Raw genomic sequence first — 22,270 nt, 5'->3', positions numbered from 1 at the left:
ACATGTAAACTTATTTTAAGTAGGTCATGTAAACTAAGTTTAAGTGTACATACTTAAACTCAGTTTAAGTAGATCATGTAAACTTAGTTTAAGTAGCTCATGTAAACTAAGTTTAAGTATGCATACTTAAACTCAGTTTAAGTAGGTCATGTAAACTCAGTTTAAGTAGGTCATGTAAACCGAGTTTAAGTGTACATTTAAAAGTTCAAACTTGTTCAATGATTCTACGTAATCTCAGTTTAAGTATGTACATGTAAACTTATTTTAAGTCGGTCATGTAAACTAAGTTTAAGTGTACATACTTAAACTCAGTTTAAGTAGGTTATGTAAACTAAGTTTAAGTAGATTATGTAAACTGAGTTTACATGCACCTACTTAAACTGAATTTAAGTTAACCTCAACAATGTAAAACTGAAACTGTCGTACAGTGCAGTTGAACAAGAAGAAGAAAATTAAAACCAGCGTTATTGAAAAAGAAGAAAAAATTCACTTATTTATGTGTAATCGAGTATGAATGAAAGATGTTTTGATTCACTCTTTAATCTTCCATAGAGATTAATTGAACATCGAGATTGTTTGATCGTTGGTGGGTGAAAGAGAGTGAAATTTTAGAGTGACCATGAATGAAATCAAGATTTTAAGAAAATTTATATAAAAGGACAATTTCGGTATTATAAAAAAAATTAAAAAAATTGGGTGTAACAAAAAATATATAGGGTGTGAAGGTCCCTACAAATAAGTGGCCTTCCAACATTGGTCCCTATTTAAATTTTATTAAATTTTTCATCCCAACGTTTTTATCCGTTTGTAAGTTTGGTCCTTGCCGTCAAACTGTGTTGACTAGGCTAACAGAATGCTGACCCAGAAATGTCACATGGACATTTCAAGTGACATGGCTGCCATGCGGTAAATGACATCATATGTTTTTGGTCCCTATAAAATTGGGATCTTTTAAGTTTAGTCCTTACTTAATTTTAATAGTGTTTTTAGTCCATTTAAAAAAATTATGCACTCAGTTTTAGTCGCTACTGAATCTAAATTTGTTTAATTATGCTTAAACTTTTAAGATTTTGAACAATTTTTTGCACAAATATTAAGAAAATTCAAAATTTTAGTAAACAAACTTTTTGTAATGTTCTAAACTTGTCTAAAAAAAAATCGTTGATAATTTTAAGAGTTTAAGGATAGTTACAAATTTTCCCATAATTTTTTTGTCAAAGCCTATCACTATCCTTCATTCCTTTTTATTCTTCAAGATCCATAAAATATTTCACCCTACAAATATTTCTGGCATTCCCTGAATTTGCCGGAAAAAAAAAAAAAGCAGATATGCGTTACTGTTTCTCTCTGGTACTACTTGTGCAAAAAATTGTTCAAAATCTTAAAAGTTTAAACATGATTAAACAAATTTAGATTTAGTAATGACTAAAACTGAGTGCATAATTTTTTATATGGACTAAAAACACTATTAAAATTAAGTAAGGACTAAACTTAAAATGTCATAATTTTATTGAGACCAAAAACATATGATGTCATTTACCACATGGTAGCCATGCCACTTGAAATGTCCATGTGGCATGCCTGGGTCAGCATTCTGTTAGCCTAGTCTGCACAGTTTGACGGCAAGGACCAAACTTAAAAATGGAAAAAACGTTGGGGATGAAAAATTTAATAAAATTTAAATAGGGACCAATGTTGGAAGCTTGCTTATTTGTAGGAACCTTAAACATAATTAACCCAATAATAAATAAGCACTAAAAATTTACTTTTGCGGTTCGATTCAGTTTTGAAAAAATGATCTGAAATCCAATCCAATCTTAGTGGTTTTTACAAAACAACATTTGAACGATTCGTCCCTAAAAAAAAAACTAAACACTTCCAAAAATATTCGAATTTTGCAGTTTTTGATCTTTTTTTTTTTATCAATTTGCTATTTTATTTTAGATCAGTTTGGATTTGAACACCCCTAAATTAAAATTACCACCCATGAGCTGACTATCTAATATTTACTTTGAATTGAAGAATTCTCGTTGGGTTTATTGTCAAGTCAATAATTGCCATAAATTATATAAGTAAAAATAGGTTATTTTGACAGTTATCAATCACATCCCTCTACACGCAAATATGTGAATATTTATGTGAACTAATATGTTTGAATTATTGAAAAAGTTAACAAATTTATAATTAATTTAAAATATAAAATTTAGTTCTTGTGAACTTAGCTTAGTTGATATCGACAATGCATAATATATGTAATGTTCGAAGTTTGAACTCGGGCCACCACAAGAAAAATACAAAATTTTGTACCCAAAAAAAAAAAAAAATACAAAATTTAATACAATAGGTTCTGTACTATTGCTGTCATGAAAGTGTAGTGCTTGCTTCGTTTGCCCAGCCGAGCCGATCTCAAACCACCTTGCAACAATGGTGAACGTTCCAAAGACAAAGAAAACCTACTGCAAAAGCAAGGAGTGCAAGAAGCACACCTTACACAAAGTCACCCAATACAAAAAGGGTAAGGATTCCATCGCTGCTCAGGGAAAACGTCGTTATGACCGTAAACAATCTGGTTATGGTGGACAGACCAAACCTGTCTTTCACAAAAAGGCAAAAACTACTAAGAAAATTGTGTTGAGGCTTCAGTGTCAAGGTTGCAAACATGTTTCACAACACGCAATTAAGAGGTGTAAGCACTTTGAGATTGGTGGTGACAAGAAGGGAAAAGGAACATCTCTGTTTTAGGTGGAAAATTACAAGAATTTTGCAGTTTTACTGTGTTTTTCTTTTGTACCCATCTTTCGATTTTTAATTTTGCAGAAATACTTTGTTATTAGACTATTGTTTTAATATTTCTAATGGATGGTTATTTTACTTTTCTTAAAAAAAAAAAAAAAAGTGTAGTGCTTCCAACTTAGACCATTTACAATGGTCACAAATATTCAACAATCCTCGACACCCATTTTTTCAATTCCCAACACTCCACATCATTTTCTCTCTCTTAATTCAACACTCATTCAATTTTTACCTCTCCAATGGTTTTTTCATTCAACACCTTACCCCACCACCTTTTATTTCTTATTCTTATTTAATTTTATATTTTTGTTTTTATAATTACATAAAATTACAATTATCGATTATAATTAAATTAAAATGAAGAAACACTTAACATTTTTTTTTTTTTTGTAAAAACAAAATTTATTTAAAAATTTTATTTTTATTTTCTTAACTTAAATAAAATGCAATACAACAAACTAAGTAGGGTCACACAAATAGCTTAAAATGCAAGATAACAAAAAAGCACACAACACACAAGTAATTTATTTAGTACGATACAGATCATCTTCAATCACGAAACATTTCAAACTTTGTCCATATGTGCTTCACTAGATCTGCTTGCAATTTGTGATGAACATGTGGATCACGCAACTCGGATCTAGCACGCACATGATTTGCAAAAGTGGGTAACACCTCGGTCGAGTATGGTTGCGGCGTACTAGATCCACTTCCCTCAGATTGCTCAAAATCGGTCCAACGTTGAGCATATGTATCTCGTTCATCCTCGACAATCATATTATGTAATATGACGCATGACCTCATGATGATACCCAAATCGGCTATGTCCCACAAGCGAGCTGGTTCACGGATGATTTTAAATCGAGCTTGAAGCACTCCAAAAGCACGTTCGATGTCCTTCCGACATGCCTCCTGATGTTTTGCAAATAACTTATCGGGTTCACTTTGAGGAAGTCTAATTGATTTGACGAAAGTTGGATAAGAAGGGTAGATACCATCAGCTAGATAGTATACCATATTATAGGGACGTTGATTCACAAAGAAATTCACCCGTGGAGCCTTTCCCTATTCCACATCATCAAACATCGGTGACGGGTCTAGAACATTGATATCATTCAACGTTCCTGGACATCCAAAAAAGGCATGCCAGATCCATAGATCATGAGATGCAACTGCTTCAAGAATAACTGTGGTGGTTCCCTTATCCCCCCTGGTGAATTGACCTTCCCATGCTTTAGGACAATTTTTCCACTCCCAGTGCATGCAGTCAATACTCTCGATCATCCCTGAGAACCCCCACATTTCACTAACATGTGGTATTCTTTGAAGGTCATCTTGGTTTGGTGCTCTCAGGTACACTTGCTCATACAATCGTATGATTCCTTTACAGAATCTACGTAAGCACTCCAATATAATTAAAATGGTTTCGGCATGCAACTACATCGCACGGAGAATCGAATGAGCAATGCTCATTACAATACTCAGCAATTTTACCCCAATATGCTTCACTTGTCTGGTTTCTCCCGACAACACTGCATGTTCCATATTTTATCCACCCACTAATTAACACCAAATTTTGTTCAGTGTTCCATGATGGTTGGTGGTTTTTCTTGCTCTTAGGAGTTGTATCCTCTGGAGTTGAAGCGACTTCATTATCTCTTGTCATTCCACCACGATTTATTTGTGATGAAAATTCAGGATATTCACCAACACTCTGAAAATTTTCATTCACCATTGGCATATAACCATTAAATGGGGGTGTTTGAGATGGATATCCCATCATAGATCTAAAATATGGATTAAAGTTGTTTGGAACAGAGGATAGGTGATTGAAATTTGAGGTAAAACCAAAATTAGACATGTTTTGAGGATGTTGGTTGGGGAATTGATTTGGATTTTGAGGATGTTGGTTGGTAAATTGATTTGGGTGTTGATAATTGTTGGGATTTTGGTAGCTAAAAGAGTAATCAGAAGAATTTTGGGTGTTGAATTGATTGTTAGTGTGATCCATTTCACTAAATAAATACTAAAACTTCAAAAGAAAAGCTAATACAAAGCTAATAATAAGATTAAGAGAATGAAAAACTTGATTTTTTTTCTGTGTCCAAATCAAATGATCCAAGTCTCTATTTATAGAGAGAAAAAAAAATTACGAATTTTGGTAAAAAAAAATAAAAAATTATTTGCAATGAAATACTTCCTCCGTCCCTATATATAAGACCCTTTTGCCAAAATCACGGGAATTAAGATAGTGAATATTTGTATTAAAGTTGTTTGTAATCACTATTGTTTTTACAATTTTATCCTTTAAGAAAGAAGGTTAGTTTATGTTTTCAACATGTTATTTATTGTTGATTGAAGAAAAAAATGTATAATAAATAGGGGCATGTATGTAAAGAAATAATTAATGTAGTTGAAAATAACAAAGGGGTCTTATAAAAAGGGACAAAAAAAAATCTCAAAAGGGTCTTATAATTAGGGACGGAGGGAGTAATTGAGTCTAAATTATTAAGAAGATAAAAATCTAAGCAGTCAATCAAAACATGTCAAGTGTCACAACATTATCCATTTCTCTTGTATCTCACGCGCCTGTTTTGAGCAATCCAAGCGCGCCACGCGTCTCTGTAGGCCAGGCTTTAAACATGTTGAACTTATTCAACACCTCTCTCATCCAACTCAGTTTTTTCCCATTTCAACACCCCCCTACAATGGTTCAACATGTTGAATGGCAAATTCAACATGCCATTGCACTTGGTCTTATGGTCCTCGTATATGAAAACAAATTGGGCTCCTTGAAGTTGAAAAACTGCTCCCATGTGGAAATTCTCCATAAGTTTGATTAGAGAAGTTAAACAGATGACAATGTGATCTTAAAGGATCATGAACCTTACATGTAAGGTTGTTCTTAGCAAAGGAATCAGTATTAACATGCCTGCGTAGCTGGAAAAATCATTCTTTTTTAATCTAAAGAGATAAGAATGCCATTCTAGAATGAAATCAACACTGGCACCGTATTAAGCCTTTATTTTAACCTGTATGTTTTTTTTAATATAGTCTTAACTCTTAACCTGTACTCCGTATGTTATAAAACTAAATGTAAATTATTTGAAAACTATTACAGATATATACAAATACATATTCATGTCATAAAAAAAAAAAAAAAAAACTCATAAATTCGTGGAAAATGATTTCAACTGAAATATAATTTTCAAAAAGTAATGAACACAACTTTGACAAATGCATATTCATGTCATAAAGAAACAAAAACGAAACTCATAAACATGGTTTTCAATGAAGTATAAACACAGTAATCGAAATACCACAATGGAAAATAGTGGAAAATGATTACAACTAAACAAATTGATATTAAAGTTACTTATCTCCGTATCCAATTATAAGACCCTTTTGAGAAAAAAAATTATTCCAAAAGATTCCTTTGGTATTTTCAAGTACATTAATTATTTTTTTACTAACATACCCTTATTTATTTTGCATCTTTTTTTCAATCAAGAATAAATATTATGTTGAAAACATAAATTAACTATCTATATACAAATTTAATACTACAACCAACTTTTTTAATCTCCATAATTTTGACAAAAGACTCCTATATTTAGGGACGGAGGTAGTAGTTGATATCAAGTACTCCCTCCGTTTCAAAATGAGTGTCGTTTTAGCCAATTGCACACAAATTAAGGAATGAAATGAAATAATAATTGGACATAACACTTTTACTAAACTGCCCAAGAAAAAGACAAACTTAAAGTTACATTGAAAATTGTGTGAGAGAAAAGTTGGAGTATTTATTGAGGGTAAAGTTGGGAGAAAAAAATTAAAGTTGTATTGAAAATGTAAAGTGACATTCATTTTGAAACAATTTTTTTTGGCTAAAGTGACACTCATTTTGAAACGGAGGGAGTAAGTAAATTTATCTTATTGTCATGTATGATAAACGCCGAAACTTTTTATGCTTAAAAAGGAGAAAAAAATGTAGAGTAATATGAAGGGAAAAGATGAGAGAGCTAGATAGAAAGTAGATAACTTTCCCTCCTCAAATGTAGAGAATTCTTGTCCTAAACTTTTGCTTAAGCAATTAAGTAAGTGAACAACTCCTTCCATGTGAAAAACATTCATTGGAAACATGGCACTACTCCATCCACATATGTGAATAAAAATGATAAAGTAGCATTGCCAAAGACATGGTTTTTCCTAAACAGTACTTCACCCCACGAGAGCAGTCCCAGTAAAATCACCAAATAAAAAAACCAATGGCAAATCAAAAGTGTGCAAAATCACAATCAGAAAAGAGATGAACTGAATGTGAATTCTATATTAGCAGCGCTAACAAACTTTTACGCTGCCACCTCAAATTTACGCTGATTCCTGATGGAACAAATCAGATTGAGCTGCACATCAAGGACTACTTGTATTAGGGAAAAATAGGATCTATTTACTAGTTCTAGCATCTAAGAGAAAAGCTACATAATAGTTTAATATTCAAGTCGAATAAACGAAAATAATCACTCTTATGTTACAAGATAACGCATAAAAGAAAACTAAAAGTAAAATACAGTAGAACCTACCAACATACTGGGTACAAGTGTACAACAACATGAAATCTAGAATTCCATTTTCACAAGCGCAGTCAAAGATTCGGGTGCACCATACTGCATCCAGTCTTTGGCACACACAAGTGCCTCCACTGTCTCTGGACGCAAGGAACTTCGATACTGATCCATCTCTTTGCTCTTTTTATCAAAGATAGAGTCAGAAGGAACGGTAGAAACTGGAATAGACAATATATCTCGGGCCATCTTGGAAAGTGTGGGGTATTTAAGTTTGTTTAGCTTCCACCAACCTAATACATCAAAGTCTGGAACTCGTGGCAATAGAGATTCTTCCAGATACTGATCCAATTCAGACTTTGTCTGATGGGTAGAAGTTTCCATGATGTAGGCATCAAAGTCTGTAAGACCATTATCCGACAACAAAGTTCCTCCAGAGGATCCTTCCATCTTCATACTGCTTCCAGCATTTCCTTCTTCTGCATATGCCGGTGTTAGTGGCAGAGGAAGGGTTGCATACTCATGAAACAGCTCATGAATTCCGTCATCAACAATCTTGACATACGCATGAGCATCCTCGCCGTAGATTTTTGTGAAACTGAACTCAACAAGCTTCATCTTGAAACGAGGATCCATAACTACAGCAATCACCAAAGCCAGACTACAATCTCTCCAGTACTTATCGATCTTTTCGTACATGGGTTTAGTAAGGTCGCTAATGAAGGGATCCTCATTCTTAACAGCTCGAGATAGATCCAAATGTAATTTCCAAACTTCATGAAAGAATGTAATAGCAGTGGGATAAGTTGTTGTCATAAGAATGTTTGCTGCATCATAAAGGGGCTTCAAGTATGTGCAGAGGATCTCAACAAGTTTCCAGTCTGGAATAGATGGGGCTCCTTTGTAATCAGGATCAGAAGTGTCTAAACAGGAAAACACTTCCTTCAGTTCAGAAGCTGCAACCAACATTTGATATGTTGTATTCCATTTGGTTTGGTCATCAATAAAAAGACTCTTTTCACTGGGAACCTGAAGGTGTTCCTTAAGATCCAGGAATTTATCCTCATGTGATTCTGAAGTCTTCACATATTTCACACTTTCCCGGATTTTATTGACAATGCCTTGTGCTGAGCTCAACAAATCATATGCAACATTGCTTAAAGTACGGGCAATGCAATGTCCAATTAGCAACTGACCATTGAAGATAAGTGGATTCTTCACAGAGAGTAGAGGTCTGAGGTTCTCAAGGGCAACTTCAGTAAGTGGCTGATTACAAGTAATTGTGAACAGCCTACCCTCCAAATTCCAATCAGAAATGCAGGCAGATACAGCATGGCTGAGAGCAGAGTCAGAATCAGGGCATGGTTCCATCACAACATTGAGAATTCTCTTCTGCAACTTCCAGTCACTATCAACAAAATGTCCCGTGATAAATACATAACCTACAGATTGACTTGAGGTCCACATATCCAGTGTCAGACCAAAACGTCCTGGTAACTCATCAAAATATTTTGAAAGGTTTTGCTTTTCAGTCAAGTAAGTTGCGACGCAGTCTCCTTGAATAGTATTAAAGGTCACCATGTTGAACTGGGGTTGCAGATTTCGGACAAATGCAACAAATCCGGGATGCTCAACCATGTGAAGGGGGTAATCATGCATAATGATCATCCTAGCAATCTCATGACGACAACGATCTTGATCAAAAATTATGTAAGGTGTGCTGGCGGTTCTATATCGTCGTTTTGGTGTATTGCTAGCATTACTAGCACCACTTCCCCTTGAACGTGGGGTATATGGGGCATGCTGATTTGGATCCAAACTACGCAGAAGAGCTGGGCATGCTCCCTTTGCAATGTGCCGTTTAAGGTGGCTGGTACCAGCAACTTTTGAGCCAGTACTGTAGGCAAAAGTTTGTTTGCATTCCTTGCAACATGCCCTTCTACATCCAGGGCTAACTGTTTCTATGGTAAAGTGTTCCCAGACTATAGACTTTTTTTTCCTCCTCTTACTTGGCTGTGTCTCTGGGGTATGTTCTTCATTGTTTGGCGGAGTTTCAGCATTTACTATTTCATAGCTGGGGAAATTGTTAGCATTGACTATCTCATAGTGTGCTTGAGAACTTACCAGCTGATTGCTGTGAAGTGTTTCACCATTTGCCAGGTCATACTGAGACATCATTTGGGAATTGGCTAGCTGATCAGGCGAGAGTGTTTCAGAGTTTGGCAACTGATGGTTGTCTAGTGCCTCGTGATGGTCCAGATGACTGTTCGGATGCGTATCATACTCTTGCAAGTGATTGTGGGGTATTGGTCTGTCATCTGTGTTATGACTGTCTGCGAACTGATGATTATCAAGAATTTCTTGATGGGATAGCTGATTGTTGGGATCCATTGTAGAATCGGCTAACTCATTCTCAGGCCGAGCTTCAGATGCAACCCCATCGTTGCAGATTTCTGCCTCGTGCATGACAGCTTCATCGCTAATTTGCGCCTCATGCATTACGGTCTCATTACTGATTTGTGCCTCGTACATGACAGTCTCATTATTGGGTTGTGTGTCAGAAAAAACTACCTCACTGCTCGGCTGCGAATCAGATATGACCACATCATTGTTCTGCTGTGAGTCAGACATTACCACCTCACTAATGGGCTGTGCTTCAGACATGACCACCTCATCATCGCAATGTGGTTCAGATACAACCTCCTCATTGTTGTGCTGTGCTTCACAGATAATAGTCTCATCAGTTGGCTGTGTTTCAGATGCAAGCACCCTCTCATTGTTGTGCTGTTTTTCCGATGCAACCTCCTCATCTATGTGTTGTGTTTGAGATAAAGCTACCCCTTCATTGTTGTGCTGTTTTTCCGATGCAACCTCCTCATCTATGTGTTGTGTTTCAGATAAAGCTACCCCTTCATTGTTGTGCTGTGCTTCAGGTACCGCATCCTCATTGCTGTGCTGTGTTTCAGATACAACCACATCATTACTTGTCTGCATTTCAGAACAAACCACACCTTTGTTTGGCGATGCTTCAGAATCGACCACATGGATGCTGGGTGGTGCCTCAGGGGTAGACTTCTTGTCAAGAGTAACTTTTGAATCACCAAGCTGACTGCCAACCTGGTTTTTGGGTAGTGATTCAGAAATCTCTGCCTCATTTTTCTGACATTCTTTGGCATTGTCGAACACATTTACATCACCACCAGTAGCCTGGGTTTCAAGATCATTGCTAGGTTGAGAGTCAGTACCATTTAGCTCTTGATTTACATCATGGGTCACCACTAATTTGTCTTCTTCAATGACATCCATCTTGTCGACATTGATCGTCTCATCTTTTACATCAGGGGACATCGCTACTTCACCTTCTTCAAGGGTAGCCATCCTGTCAGTATATGCCCTCCTGCTTTACCCAGAAAAAAATAAAAAAAATATTAAGTAATGATCATTTACAGTTACAATCAATTGAGGAATCAAGCTATAAATCCTCACATGAAGAAAAAAAATACACAGGATTTAAATTAGCATAAACAATTAAACATATAACACATTTGGAAATAAATAATGAATAAATAATACAGAACATCCCCAATCTATAGATTCAAATAAAGCATGTGATTTACGCATCAGTGTATACTAATACTAAATAATAACATAAGAATAAACCATGCACATATGGCACTGAACTTGCATATTTGATTGTCAAAGAAAAATAACAAGGCCCAGAGACACAATAGTAGTGGTAGTAATACCCAAAATCCGTTATTTATAGTATCCATGTGTATATTTTGGTTTACTATTCGCAAATGTAGCCTTGAGATTTCAAATTCAAGTCGTCATTAATACACGATTCACCATGAACCCAGATGATAATTGGGCCTAAGTTTTGTCGGATAGGCCCAGTTCAATAAGAACGAAAAACCCAACAGTAAAATAGATCAAGTCCATGTAAAGTAGCAGATTATATAGATCACAAACACCCAGAGTTCACACTAAAATTGAAAAAGAAATAAATGCAAGCGATTGATCTTACTAGTTTCAAAGATTAACTCTACCAACACAAACGTGAAAGTTAAAATTGAAGAATTATTTTCCCTCAATAAAAAATATGAAGAATTACTTAGACACAGTTTCAAGAATTCATATGAAGAAAATTCTGAAAAAAGTTAACAAATCAGAAAGTTGGTATTTGAGATCTACCAGATATAAGTCAACTGAATCTGAATCTGGAAACGCGGCACGGCGGTGCCGGGTGCGGAAGCTCGGAACCGAGCTGCGGAAGTGGCGGAAGCGAGATCTAGGGCTTTTCGGGGAGAGAGAGAGAGAGAGAGATTGGGCTTTGAAACGAAAACCCGATAAGATCTAATTGGACCAAGTTTGAGAGACGCGGCTAGTTCAATACTTTCTGTTTTTTTTTTTTTTTTTTAAAATCTAATTTGGACTCATAAAAGGTCCAATATTATTATTTATTTGAATTATTTGTTTTTTTATTTTGACAAAATATGTTCAATCTTTTATTTTTGAGCTTTTATTAGGTTGCAGCCCGCAAAAGGATAGGGACCTAATAATAGGTGATCAAGTGAGGGGGCCCCATTCCACTTTGCTGGTTTTGTTATGGAAATCTTTAGCCCAATCAATGTCTATGTCTTCTTCCTTGATGCATATTTTCATTCAATCAGATCCAACTACTCTCTTTTAATTCATTGATTCTAACTAGGATTGTATTCCATATTCTTCTGTCTTCACCTACAATTTTGTCCTATTTATTTGTGTTCACTAAAATCATTTTTTAGGTTTAGAAAATTAGAATTTTATTGCACATTTAGATACTTTTCTTATCACCTTGAATGATATGCTGAGTAATTCAGAGTCGAGTCCACTTGAACTGTAATAACTGAAAAATCTCTTAAGTCAATTTTGAAACTTCAAATACTCTTCAGAGACACCACAGGCAAAGGCACCGAAGTGCTACCCAAAACTTCTCTATACAGGCACTACTATAATGTTCACTAATTTAAAAAGATTACATATCCAATTTCTATTACCTGCCTCCCCCTCTAATTCAATAATAAGACAACTACTCTCTTTTAATTCATTGATTCTAACTCTCTCTTTTGATTTATTGATTCTAACTGGGAGGACCGGATGTTGAGAGGTGGCGGAAGCTGAATAATCTTTTCAATAAGACAATTTCGGATGCGGCTCAGCTATGGTAATGAGGACAAGGTGTTTGAATTATAAGGGTGTTCTTTTAGGGTGAGTAGAGGCGATGAGTGGTTATGGATATCGTTTTTTCAATGGTTGTTTTGTGATGAAGTCTGTTTTAGGCGATGAAGTTAATTTTGGTGTGTGATGTCCTCGTGGGTGTTGAAGATAGGGTTTGATTAGGGGTCGTGTGTAAGAGTATCTTTTATGGTTTTTACTTTGGATGTTCCGCATATATACGGCGCGTTTAACTTGTAGTCTCTAAAACACCGGTCTCTGTTCGTCTTGAGGAGGGATCTGATTTTTAATAAAATTTGTTGTTAAAAAAAAAGACAACTACATCCACAAAGTCATTTGATTCGACTGTAATAAAATAATGAAAACAATTTATTAATGCATTTACGGTCCACTAGAAAAGAGTGAGATTGTCGATTGTTGGATTGGAGTGTCAATTGTGTTCAATTACAGATGGTCAACTTTATTACACATGGATGAATTTGTAGTTAGATTGGGTAGACAATATGTAATTAGACGCAATTGACCCTCCAATCCAACAACCGCCAACCCCACTCTTTCTAGTTGTCTATTGCTCTCTAGTTATATTTAAAGGTGTAATAGATCGGTTTGATTTAGTTTTCCAAAATATAACCTGCAAAGAAAACAGGAGTTTGTTAGATGAAGATTATTTGAAGTCTTATTGGCAGTAAGGATTGCATGAAGTCTTCTATCATGCCTCAAGAGACGAGGATCATGGGTTATTGAATCGTCATGTATTAAATTGGCAGTGTAGGCTGAGATGAGGTCCACTCTAAAACAATTTCCTTATTACTTATGTTTTCATTATTAATTAAATATGTAATATTGAAATAGTTTACATTCATAGGGTCTCCAAAAATGGATAAAACAATAGTACAAAAGATGCATTGGAACAATATCATAGTACATGAAATGTTACTCATGATCTTATTATCTAATATTTACCTTGAATCGGATAATTTTCATTAGATTTATTGTTGAACAAGTTAATAATTGTCTTAATTTATATTTATTTATATAAATAAAAATAGGTCATTTTGGCACTTACCAATTACATCTCACCCCTCCACACATAAGATAATTTAAATTATAAATTTTATATCGGATGAAGTTATCTTTTATTAGAAGGTGGTCATTGAATAACCTCCATGCAAACATCAATACATTTAATGATACCAAACTATTCCACGTAACTCCATACAAGAGAGAATTTTCTATTGAATCCACATCAAAAATAAGGAAGTGAGCATCTTTCATCGAGTAAAGGCAATCATAATTTTGATTATATTCCACTCATCATCAAAACTATCTTGCAAAGAAACATTAGTCAACAAATCCTTACATTCATCCACTAATTGCTCTTCCAAGTGAAATTTTGTATTCTCCACCTTCATCCATCACAACACAAATAACATCAAATTTATCACTTAATATTTCTTCCACAATGATATTTTTATGAACAACTAAACTAAAAAGACAATTATAACGTCTCCTTCAAAATAATTGCATCTACCTATAATTTATGCAAAAAATAAGACAGTGTCATGCTACATATGCCTTAAGGACACATGTTAAGAAGTTTTTTTTTGTTTTCGACAAAGACGCAAATTCAGAAGTTAAAAATAGAATTAAACCATACTAGTAAATTTTATCTTGAAAACATAATATTTTAAAATTTTAAAGTATCAAATGCACAATTTCCAATAAAATATTTTATTTTAATTTCTTAACTTATATCTTAAGAGTACAACTTAACGTTTCCAAATAAGATATGACCCTATTTCTAACCACTCAAACCGATAATCTGACAACTAGTCCCCACCACCACTCCCCACTCCACTCTCAATACTTCCCTATTTTGGTAGAATTTTCGTTTTGGCATTTCTGTTCATAGTAACTTGATGGTTTCCATATTTTAATATTTCCCTTTTGACGACTCAAAGTTGTATTTTAAACTCAAAAGCTTCATTTTAAATTGACCAAAAAATACTTAATTAATCTACCGATGAAAGGATGAAAAGGGTTGAACAGGTAACAAGTGTCGGTATGAGATCTTGAAGTATATTTTTCTTAAGGTATTGAGTTTGACTCTCTCCAATGCTATTTCAGGTGAGTTATTTTAACTTTTTTTTTTTAAAAAAAAAATAAACTTTTACATGGGTACGCAAATTTTTAAAAAAGAAGAACAAATCCAACAAAAAAAAAAATTAAAATAAATTTTAACTGATTTAAAATTGTAAAAATAGCCACGTAAAATCGAAGAAGTAGCTAATCTTGTCTCGTAGTATGAAGGCCTCGTTCTATATATCATCCCTTAGATGACTTTTTATGGCATCAAAATTATTCAATTAGATGACTTCATATTCAAACATGATTTGCTTCACCCAACTTGAAAATAGATCCTCTCACATTTGATTTACATACGAGAGAATATGGTGTTATTTTTCAGCATTAAAAATGAAAGAGAAATATATCATCTTAATTTTATATATAACTGTCTTTTTTGTCAAAAAATATTTATATATAATTGTCTTTTATTTTTAACGGTGACATATTACACATCAACAAATTCAGTAGTTGATCGAGCTTGTCACCTTATTGAGGATTGATATGCAGCTAATGCAACTATTCCGGCAACTAGTCCACAACAACACATAAACAAATTCAGTTTGTATGATCAGACTACAATTATTCAAGACAATTTAAGTACAACTTAAAATTCTTCTATTACAACGAGTGATATTATTTTGACCAGGTGAAACCGTACACAACAAAGGTATCTGAAATGTAACGTCGATGTTTCATTTTTGGATGAGTTGTATAGAACAAATTGCAATCAAGAAGATAACTTTATGCTCTTTAAAATTGTATCTCTCTCCTATGTATTATGTTGATGTGGGGAAAACTCTGAGCTTATTGCATGCGTTACAATGGTTGAATAATATGCAATTTGACAACATCAATTTCGCTTTAAGTTCAAAGATTATAACATACATCTTTAATATTTTTTAAATTATAAAATATAAATAAAATCTTATATCTTTTAACCGATTGATCCTGATCAAACGATTATTAATATTCTAGAATCCAATTCCATAATGGTATCTTCTTCACATCACACGATTGCATTGGTGGGGGGTACCTTATATAAAATAAAACATAAACATATTCACTTGAATGTAGTCGCAATTCTGTATAAGGTAAGAAATACTCATCACCCAAACCAAACCCCACAATAAGCTCCTGAACAAACAAATCTAACAATGGCAACAACTGTGAAAGAAATTCGTACTCCTCCGTTAACTTCCAACTCCGATCCACCTCCTATTTTTAACGGAGACACAAGGTTCTTCTTCCTCCGTTATTTTTTTCTTTTCAATTATCATGTTGTTCATCTATATATGTAACAATTTTTTTATTTCTATATTTGTACATCTTCTTTTAGGTTGTACATCAGTTATGTTTGTCCCTACGCACAACGTGCATGGATCGCTAGAAACTATAAGGTTTGTCTTTTCTTGTCTTGCTCCTCTTTGTTTATTGTTTTATATTTTGCACAAATACACAAATCTATTTGTTTTTACTTTTGATATTGATAAATAAAAAACTCAACTGAAGCTATTCAATTCAATCTTATTTTAACGGACAAGGCCAATTTTTATAAATTAATTTTAGTTGATTTGGTTAGGTGCATATATATTTGAATTACTAACTTAATTGTTTTGGTTTTCTCAAGGTTTATTAGATTGGTTCAAGCTAATGAACTTCTTAATTTCTATTAATCTGTTAATTTTTTTATTCTATGATTAATAGGTCATTATTTTTCATTTGATGACCAATGCAGGGACTACAAGATAAAATCAAATTGGTTTCTATTAACCTTCAAGATAGGCCTGCTTGGTATAAGGAGAAAGTCTACCCAGAAAACAAGGTGTGTTTAACTTGCTCATACAGGGAAATAAATTACTCAATTCTCACCCAGTTGATCATTATTTTCTTCGAATGTTATAGGTGCCATCGTTGGAGCACAACGGGAAAGTCTTGGGAGAAAGTCTCGATTTGATCAGTTACATAGATGTCAACTTTGAAGGGCTATCTCTAGTTCCCAGTGTGAGAAAGCACTCTCCCGCACCTCTAAAAAAAAATCGATTATTTCAGTGGACATAGTTTTAAGATTTTGTTTTTCAGGATCCTGCAAAGAAAGAGTTTGGTGATCAGTTGATTTCTCATGTTGATACATTCACCAAAGACCTGTACTCTTCATTGAAAGGAGATCCTATAAAACAAGCTGGTAAGGCTTTAAAGTTAATAAATAGAGGAATGGTATGTTATTCTAGTAGGCGCAAAATGAACTTTCAAAATTGCTAATTTCAATCAGGTCCTGCCTTTGATTACTTGGAGAATGCTCTTGGTAAATTTGATGATGGACCATTCTTTCTAGGACAATTCAGTTGGGTAAGTTGAAATCAAGAGACTTGTCCTTTTTCTTTTCAGTTGGTTGCATTTTAAGCACATAACTTGTTGGCACGAAAGAAATTCTTGCAAATTTTTACTAAAGCATGTGATCAGATAAATGAAATCATCCATGACTATAATTTTTCTCTTATATATACGTTGTTATTGGTTGTGTTGATTAGGTGGATATTGCCTATGTTCCATTTGTTGAAAGATTCCATATAGTCTTTTCTGAGGTGTTCAAGCATGATATAACAGAAGGAAGGCCTAAACTTGCAGCATGGATTGAGGTACAGTTGAAACAGTTGTCTCTAAAATTGCAGTTTTCCATAATTGCTTTCATTTATGAATTGATTACAAATCAAGGTCATCAATCCAAACTTGAGGAAAACTTCATCTGTTCGGAAAATTGAAACGGAAATGGGCCACGGAAAGTGGTCGGTCCTCAAGCTTTGACAAGAGTTCTTACCATTACCTCCGATGTATTGTTAACACGAGATATATTTGTGAATAATGTTTCTTTGGCAGGAGCTTAACAAGATTGATGCTTATACACAGACAAGGGCCGATCCAAATGAAATTATTGATATTTTCAAGAAACGCTTTCTGGTAATATTATACTAAATATCAACACATATATCATGATTGATTTTGAATAATTGTGATTGTTTCTGCCTATTGTATTCACCACTTTTTAAACTTACAAAGTTCTAACTTGCAGGCTCAACAGTGAAAATAGGGTCGCAGTGGCACCCTTTGAGATGTAGACTGCTGGCAATAAAGTATCATTTGTGTTTATGTGATGCTTCTTCATTCAAATGTTCTTTTGTTTGTATTCTAAAGTTGCAAATAGTTTGAATGTGATATCAATAATTTTACCAGCTTGTTTGATGCATTCGTGATGATGTTTACGTACTAAATTATGATGATGTATTGTATAAATAATGTATAATCGTCATAATGTACTCAATGTAATTTCATTTTGGAAATATCACAATGTGAATTGTTGTTATTTAGTGTCTATGAAGCACGAGCGCGAACACGGACACGCCGACACAACGAATAATTTGAAAAAATCATATATTCAGTGTAATTACAAGTGTCGGTATCGGACACATGTCCGACACCGGGACATGCCTAATCCGAGGAGTGTCCGTGCTTCGTAGTTTAGTGTAGATAGTTGAACTTGTGACTGCCACTCTAACTCCACGTTCTTCCCCCAAAACCATCAAACTAACTCAATTGTTGAATCACCCCACTCTATGTTGAATCAATGTTTTACAATTTGAACTGAACCATACATTTCAATCAATTATTTTGGCAATTCAACAGTGATTTCCAATCGAACAGTTTAAAGCGGTTAAATTATGATCCATAGGTCTTAATCGTTTGATTTCCAATTCAAAAGAGTAAAACAACGCCTAATCCTAAGGAAATCAAACGGCAGGTTGGAGTGAGAGATACAACGTAACAAATTATCCTTATCTAGGTTTTTTTTATAATCATGGTGATTTTTTTTAATAAACAATAATGATAATGATGCTAAACAAATTGGCAAATGTAGATATCCAAAATTTAGAAATGAATTGATGCTACGAATGAAGTTTAGCTCATTGGTTGGACTTAAGGAGCACTCTTTGATGATTGACTAGAGAGATGAAGTTTTTGATAAAAAGACAGAAAGTGCATCACTTATAAAAATATGCAGTCACAGATTTTGCTTTGAATTTGGAGTTTTTGTTCAATCAACGTTCATTGATTAATGAAAATCATGCATTCAAAAACAAGTAGAAGAATTTATTCGCGAAGAATCTAGAATGACAATCTTCTCAGCATGAGCATAATTCCTTAACTGATGGATTCCTCTCAGTTCCCCCTTCCTGATCATGAACGTTATAATCTTTACAATTTTAGTGAACAGCCGTTGGAAACACGACTTGTTGTATTGCAAGCATATAACTTGCCATGAGCTACCTTAATATACACTTTAGCTTTTCAACTTGAGAAACTTATATATTTCCCTCACCAAAAGCATACTGATAGCAGACCTGGTGAATAGAGAACCGAAGGAACTACTAAATTTGAGCTCAAAGGTACACCTCGAATACAGAATCAGTAAAACCATAACTTGAGTTCCTAGGTAGTCCTCAAATACATAACCAATACAGAAAATGGTGTATATGCCTGAACCTTGTTTTGAATCATTTTGTATGACTAATGACACTTCCCCTTGAAAACATGACGATAAGAGATGCAATAGCAGAATTCTAAAGAAAAATATGCTGTGATTAGTGGTACTACTGTTGCTTGTACTACCAAAAGTATAGAGAGAAAATGAATAAACATTGTATTGAATGATTACAAAGGGAAGGATTACAAGTGTATATACACAGTGTGTGATGGGGAAGCCTCTAACTAACTGTAACAACCCTTAACCAATCATAACTAACTGTAACTAGAGTTAGTTTATCAGTTAAGTCTGGTACTAATGTACAAAATACAGCTGGCTTGCATATCAAGTAACTATGTTAAGGCTTAGTATCTAATAACTTTACTACCTTCCAATACAAAAATGGTTCAATAAACCTTATCGAGAATCTTTAATTGTAAATTTAAAAAAAAAAAACATTTTTATTTTATGTAATTATCTTTGAGTGGGGATACATTTGTCTTTGAAGATGATAATAGTGTCCAAACATTCAAATTTTCAAATCAGTGGGAATAGATGGTTAGTTAACATATAAAGAGGTGTTGAAAAAAATCTCTCTATATAAGTATATCATATCATCCCAATTATTCATTCACAGCATACAAACTCTTCTTTGACTTTCTTGATACCCTACCCTCACTCTTACCATCAACAAATTCCATGGAAAGAAAGAAGAAACAACTCATCAGTGATAACTCAAAGATGATGAACCATGCTGATCATGCTGCACTTTCATGTGATGAAGATGATGCTCCTCCTCATGACATTATCGACGCATCTTCATCACCACCACTCCCTAAGCATTTACCATCTGAATACACACCATCAACACCCCGCACGCGTCTCCCTATTGATCCACAGACATTCTTCTATTCCGAACTCATAACCAATCTTCCTCATCCTCCTAATTTTGACTCTGACCTTGATAATCTTGCCCTAATCCCCAAATCATTCCATAAAGATTCTCATCAAGAACAAGAACAAGACCATGTTTCGCTTCTTCCTCCTTCTACCACTAGCAAGATGCTGGGACGATGTGAATTCATTCTACCACCGTCTGGCCCAGCAAAAAAGCGAAGACTCATGAAAAGCCTGACAGTACCACCACCGTTCCTATGGGCAACTTCAAAACGCGCTACCTTGTACACACTGGACCACTTGTTATCTGTATTGAAACTCCAGACTATCTCTGGAACTCTTGAATGCAAATTCTGTAAGTTTCAACAAGACATTCAGTTTGATTTGGTTGAGAATTTCAGGAAAGTGACAAGGTTCATAGAGGAAAGAAGGAATGAGATGTGTGATCGTGCACCCGGTGAATGGATGAATCCTGTGATACCGAACTGCGAGACTTGTGGAAAAGAGAAAGCAATGCATCCATTGATGACAAAGAAGAGAAACATCAATTGGTTGTTCTTGCTGTTAGGTCAAATGATAGGGTGTTGCAAGCTCGATCAATTGAAGTATTTCTGCAAACATGCTGATATACACAGAACAGGTGCCAAAAATAGATTGATTTATTCAACTTATTTTGGTTTATGCAAACAACTCCAACCAAACAAATCCTTCCTTCCATAGAGTACTACAAATTCATTATATTTTCTGTGCATCCCTTTTGTTTTTAGAATTTGTTTGTTTGGTTTGATCTGAATTCTTGATCTGGATCAGTATCTCTGGACACTTGATATGTGTTAGGTTTTACTTTTCTTTTTGATCAATTCTTTCATGCGTGCTCGTGTCCATTTTTATTTTAATGAACATTGTTACTTTGATTAATATAGTACATCTCTCAGTCTTAGTAGTTGATATCACTCTAATTGGAATTTTGCTTTATATTTTGAATTTCTAAATGTGTATGATTGAAATTCTACTACTACTCTAATTGGTATCACATTAAATGTAGGCATCTCTATCAGTAGCGATTTGATATCTTGGTTCGCCACAATTGTGGGAGACTAACCCCTCCGTTAGACTAAACCAAGAATTACAATTTTGTTTTATGCATAAGAAAAAAATCGTTTTAATTAATTATCTTTGAATCGAGATAGTGGTAATATAGTATATTACTATTAGCTTGTAAATTGAGATAGTGAATTAATAATAAATTATGCTGCTGACATCCTAACAAGTTTCAACTTTCTAATACTTTACCTTAAGTTTGTTTATACCAGTTACTATCATATTCCGGTTTTTTTTTTTAATTATATAAAAATATCCTTCTCAATGGGCAAGAATTGGTTGATGAATAAGCATTGGCTTTCAGTAATGTAAAGTGTAGCTCAAACATCATAGTTTATAGCCTAGAGTTAACTGTGAAAAGGGAAATAAAAAGAAAAGATTATACATTGGAATTTTATATAAATGTACGTAGAAATCTAATAAAAAACTCATTATAAAAAACTTGTTAACGTATATAGGTTCTATCTTGAATTTAAAAAATTTAACATATCCATATCTTATCACATCGGCACTATGTATTCGGACTTAGTAGACCGAGACACAGTGCTGCTGCTGCATCATCTCTGACAAAACACCTCAAAACTATATGCATTACCACCATGGCATGCACTTTGCAGCCCTACACATCAGGATTCAATTGTGACAGAAACTCCACTTATTGTCTTGAATTGATTTTTGTGGTTGCTGCACAAATTATGCTCTAGCCAACAAAATTTCCATCATCATTCATACAATACCTCAAAGTCCCCAACAACTCATCAAGGCATAGCAAACCAGGACAAGACTAAGTATATGAGGCAATTAAATACAAGACCACTGCTCTTGTAGCATCATTCACTCATAGCAAAACTAAATAAGAAAATCACATTAATTACTTCGCCAAAAAAGGAGCTAACGATTCCCTCTTAATGCTTCAGTCCTGCACTTCACCATACAATAGAATCAGCAGTTTCAAGAAATATACACCAATGTTTTTGGTTGCAGCAAATGATAATTCTGCAAAACTGAATTTAGCAGCAACATCACATTAACTATACTTACATTGCCGGCTCCA

At 34.2% G+C, this 22,270-nt stretch overlaps 4 protein-coding genes across 5 annotated transcripts; 3 read left to right on the top strand and 1 right to left on the bottom strand.

Moving 5' to 3' along the window:
- Nucleotides 1-2,383: 2,383 nt before the first annotated feature.
- LOC11433415 (60S ribosomal protein L44) lies at nt 2,384-2,876 on the top strand. The gene has a single exon (XM_003625493.4). The coding sequence runs from the start codon at nt 2,425-2,427 to the stop codon at nt 2,740-2,742; it is 318 nt and encodes a 105-aa protein (XP_003625541.1). The 5' UTR covers nt 2,384-2,424; the 3' UTR covers nt 2,743-2,876.
- A 4,227-nt stretch (nt 2,877-7,103) lies between these two features.
- Nucleotides 7,104-11,772, bottom strand: LOC112416773 (zinc finger BED domain-containing protein DAYSLEEPER). Of its 2 annotated transcripts, none has more exons than XM_024771379.2 (2): nt 11,553-11,772; nt 7,104-10,758 (listed from the first exon to the last, which is right to left on the bottom strand). In XM_024771379.2, exon 2 carries the CDS (start codon nt 10,734-10,736, stop codon nt 7,413-7,415), a length of 3,324 nt encoding a protein of 1,107 aa, XP_024627147.2. In that variant the 5' UTR covers nt 10,737-10,758; nt 11,553-11,772; the 3' UTR covers nt 7,104-7,412. The 2 variants fall into 2 exon arrangements, with proteins under 2 accessions (XP_024627147.2, XP_024627146.2); XM_024771378.2 differs by having other exon boundaries at nt 7,104-10,755; nt 11,553-11,751.
- Nucleotides 11,773-15,732: 3,960 nt separating this feature from the next.
- LOC11432355 (glutathione S-transferase L3) lies at nt 15,733-18,060 on the top strand. Its single transcript, XM_003625496.4, has 9 exons — nt 15,733-15,939; nt 16,039-16,099; nt 16,438-16,524; nt 16,605-16,703; nt 16,782-16,884; nt 16,972-17,048; nt 17,231-17,338; nt 17,577-17,657; nt 17,770-18,060. The coding sequence occupies exons 1-9, from the start codon at nt 15,857-15,859 to the stop codon at nt 17,779-17,781; spliced, it is 711 nt and encodes a 236-aa protein (XP_003625544.2). The 5' UTR covers nt 15,733-15,856; the 3' UTR covers nt 17,782-18,060.
- A 1,857-nt stretch (nt 18,061-19,917) lies between these two features.
- On the top strand, nt 19,918-20,835 carry LOC25499300 (uncharacterized). The gene has a single exon (XM_013594523.1). The coding sequence runs from the start codon at nt 19,918-19,920 to the stop codon at nt 20,833-20,835; it is 918 nt and encodes a 305-aa protein (XP_013449977.1).
- The last annotated feature ends 1,435 nt before the right edge of the window (nt 20,836-22,270 follow it).

The sequence above is a fragment of the Medicago truncatula genome, chromosome 7, assembly GCF_003473485.1.
Source record: "Medicago truncatula cultivar Jemalong A17 chromosome 7, MtrunA17r5.0-ANR, whole genome shotgun sequence".
Lineage (NCBI taxonomy): Eukaryota > Viridiplantae > Streptophyta > Magnoliopsida > Fabales > Fabaceae > Medicago > Medicago truncatula.
This window is presented reverse-complemented; position numbering and strand designations above follow the sequence as displayed.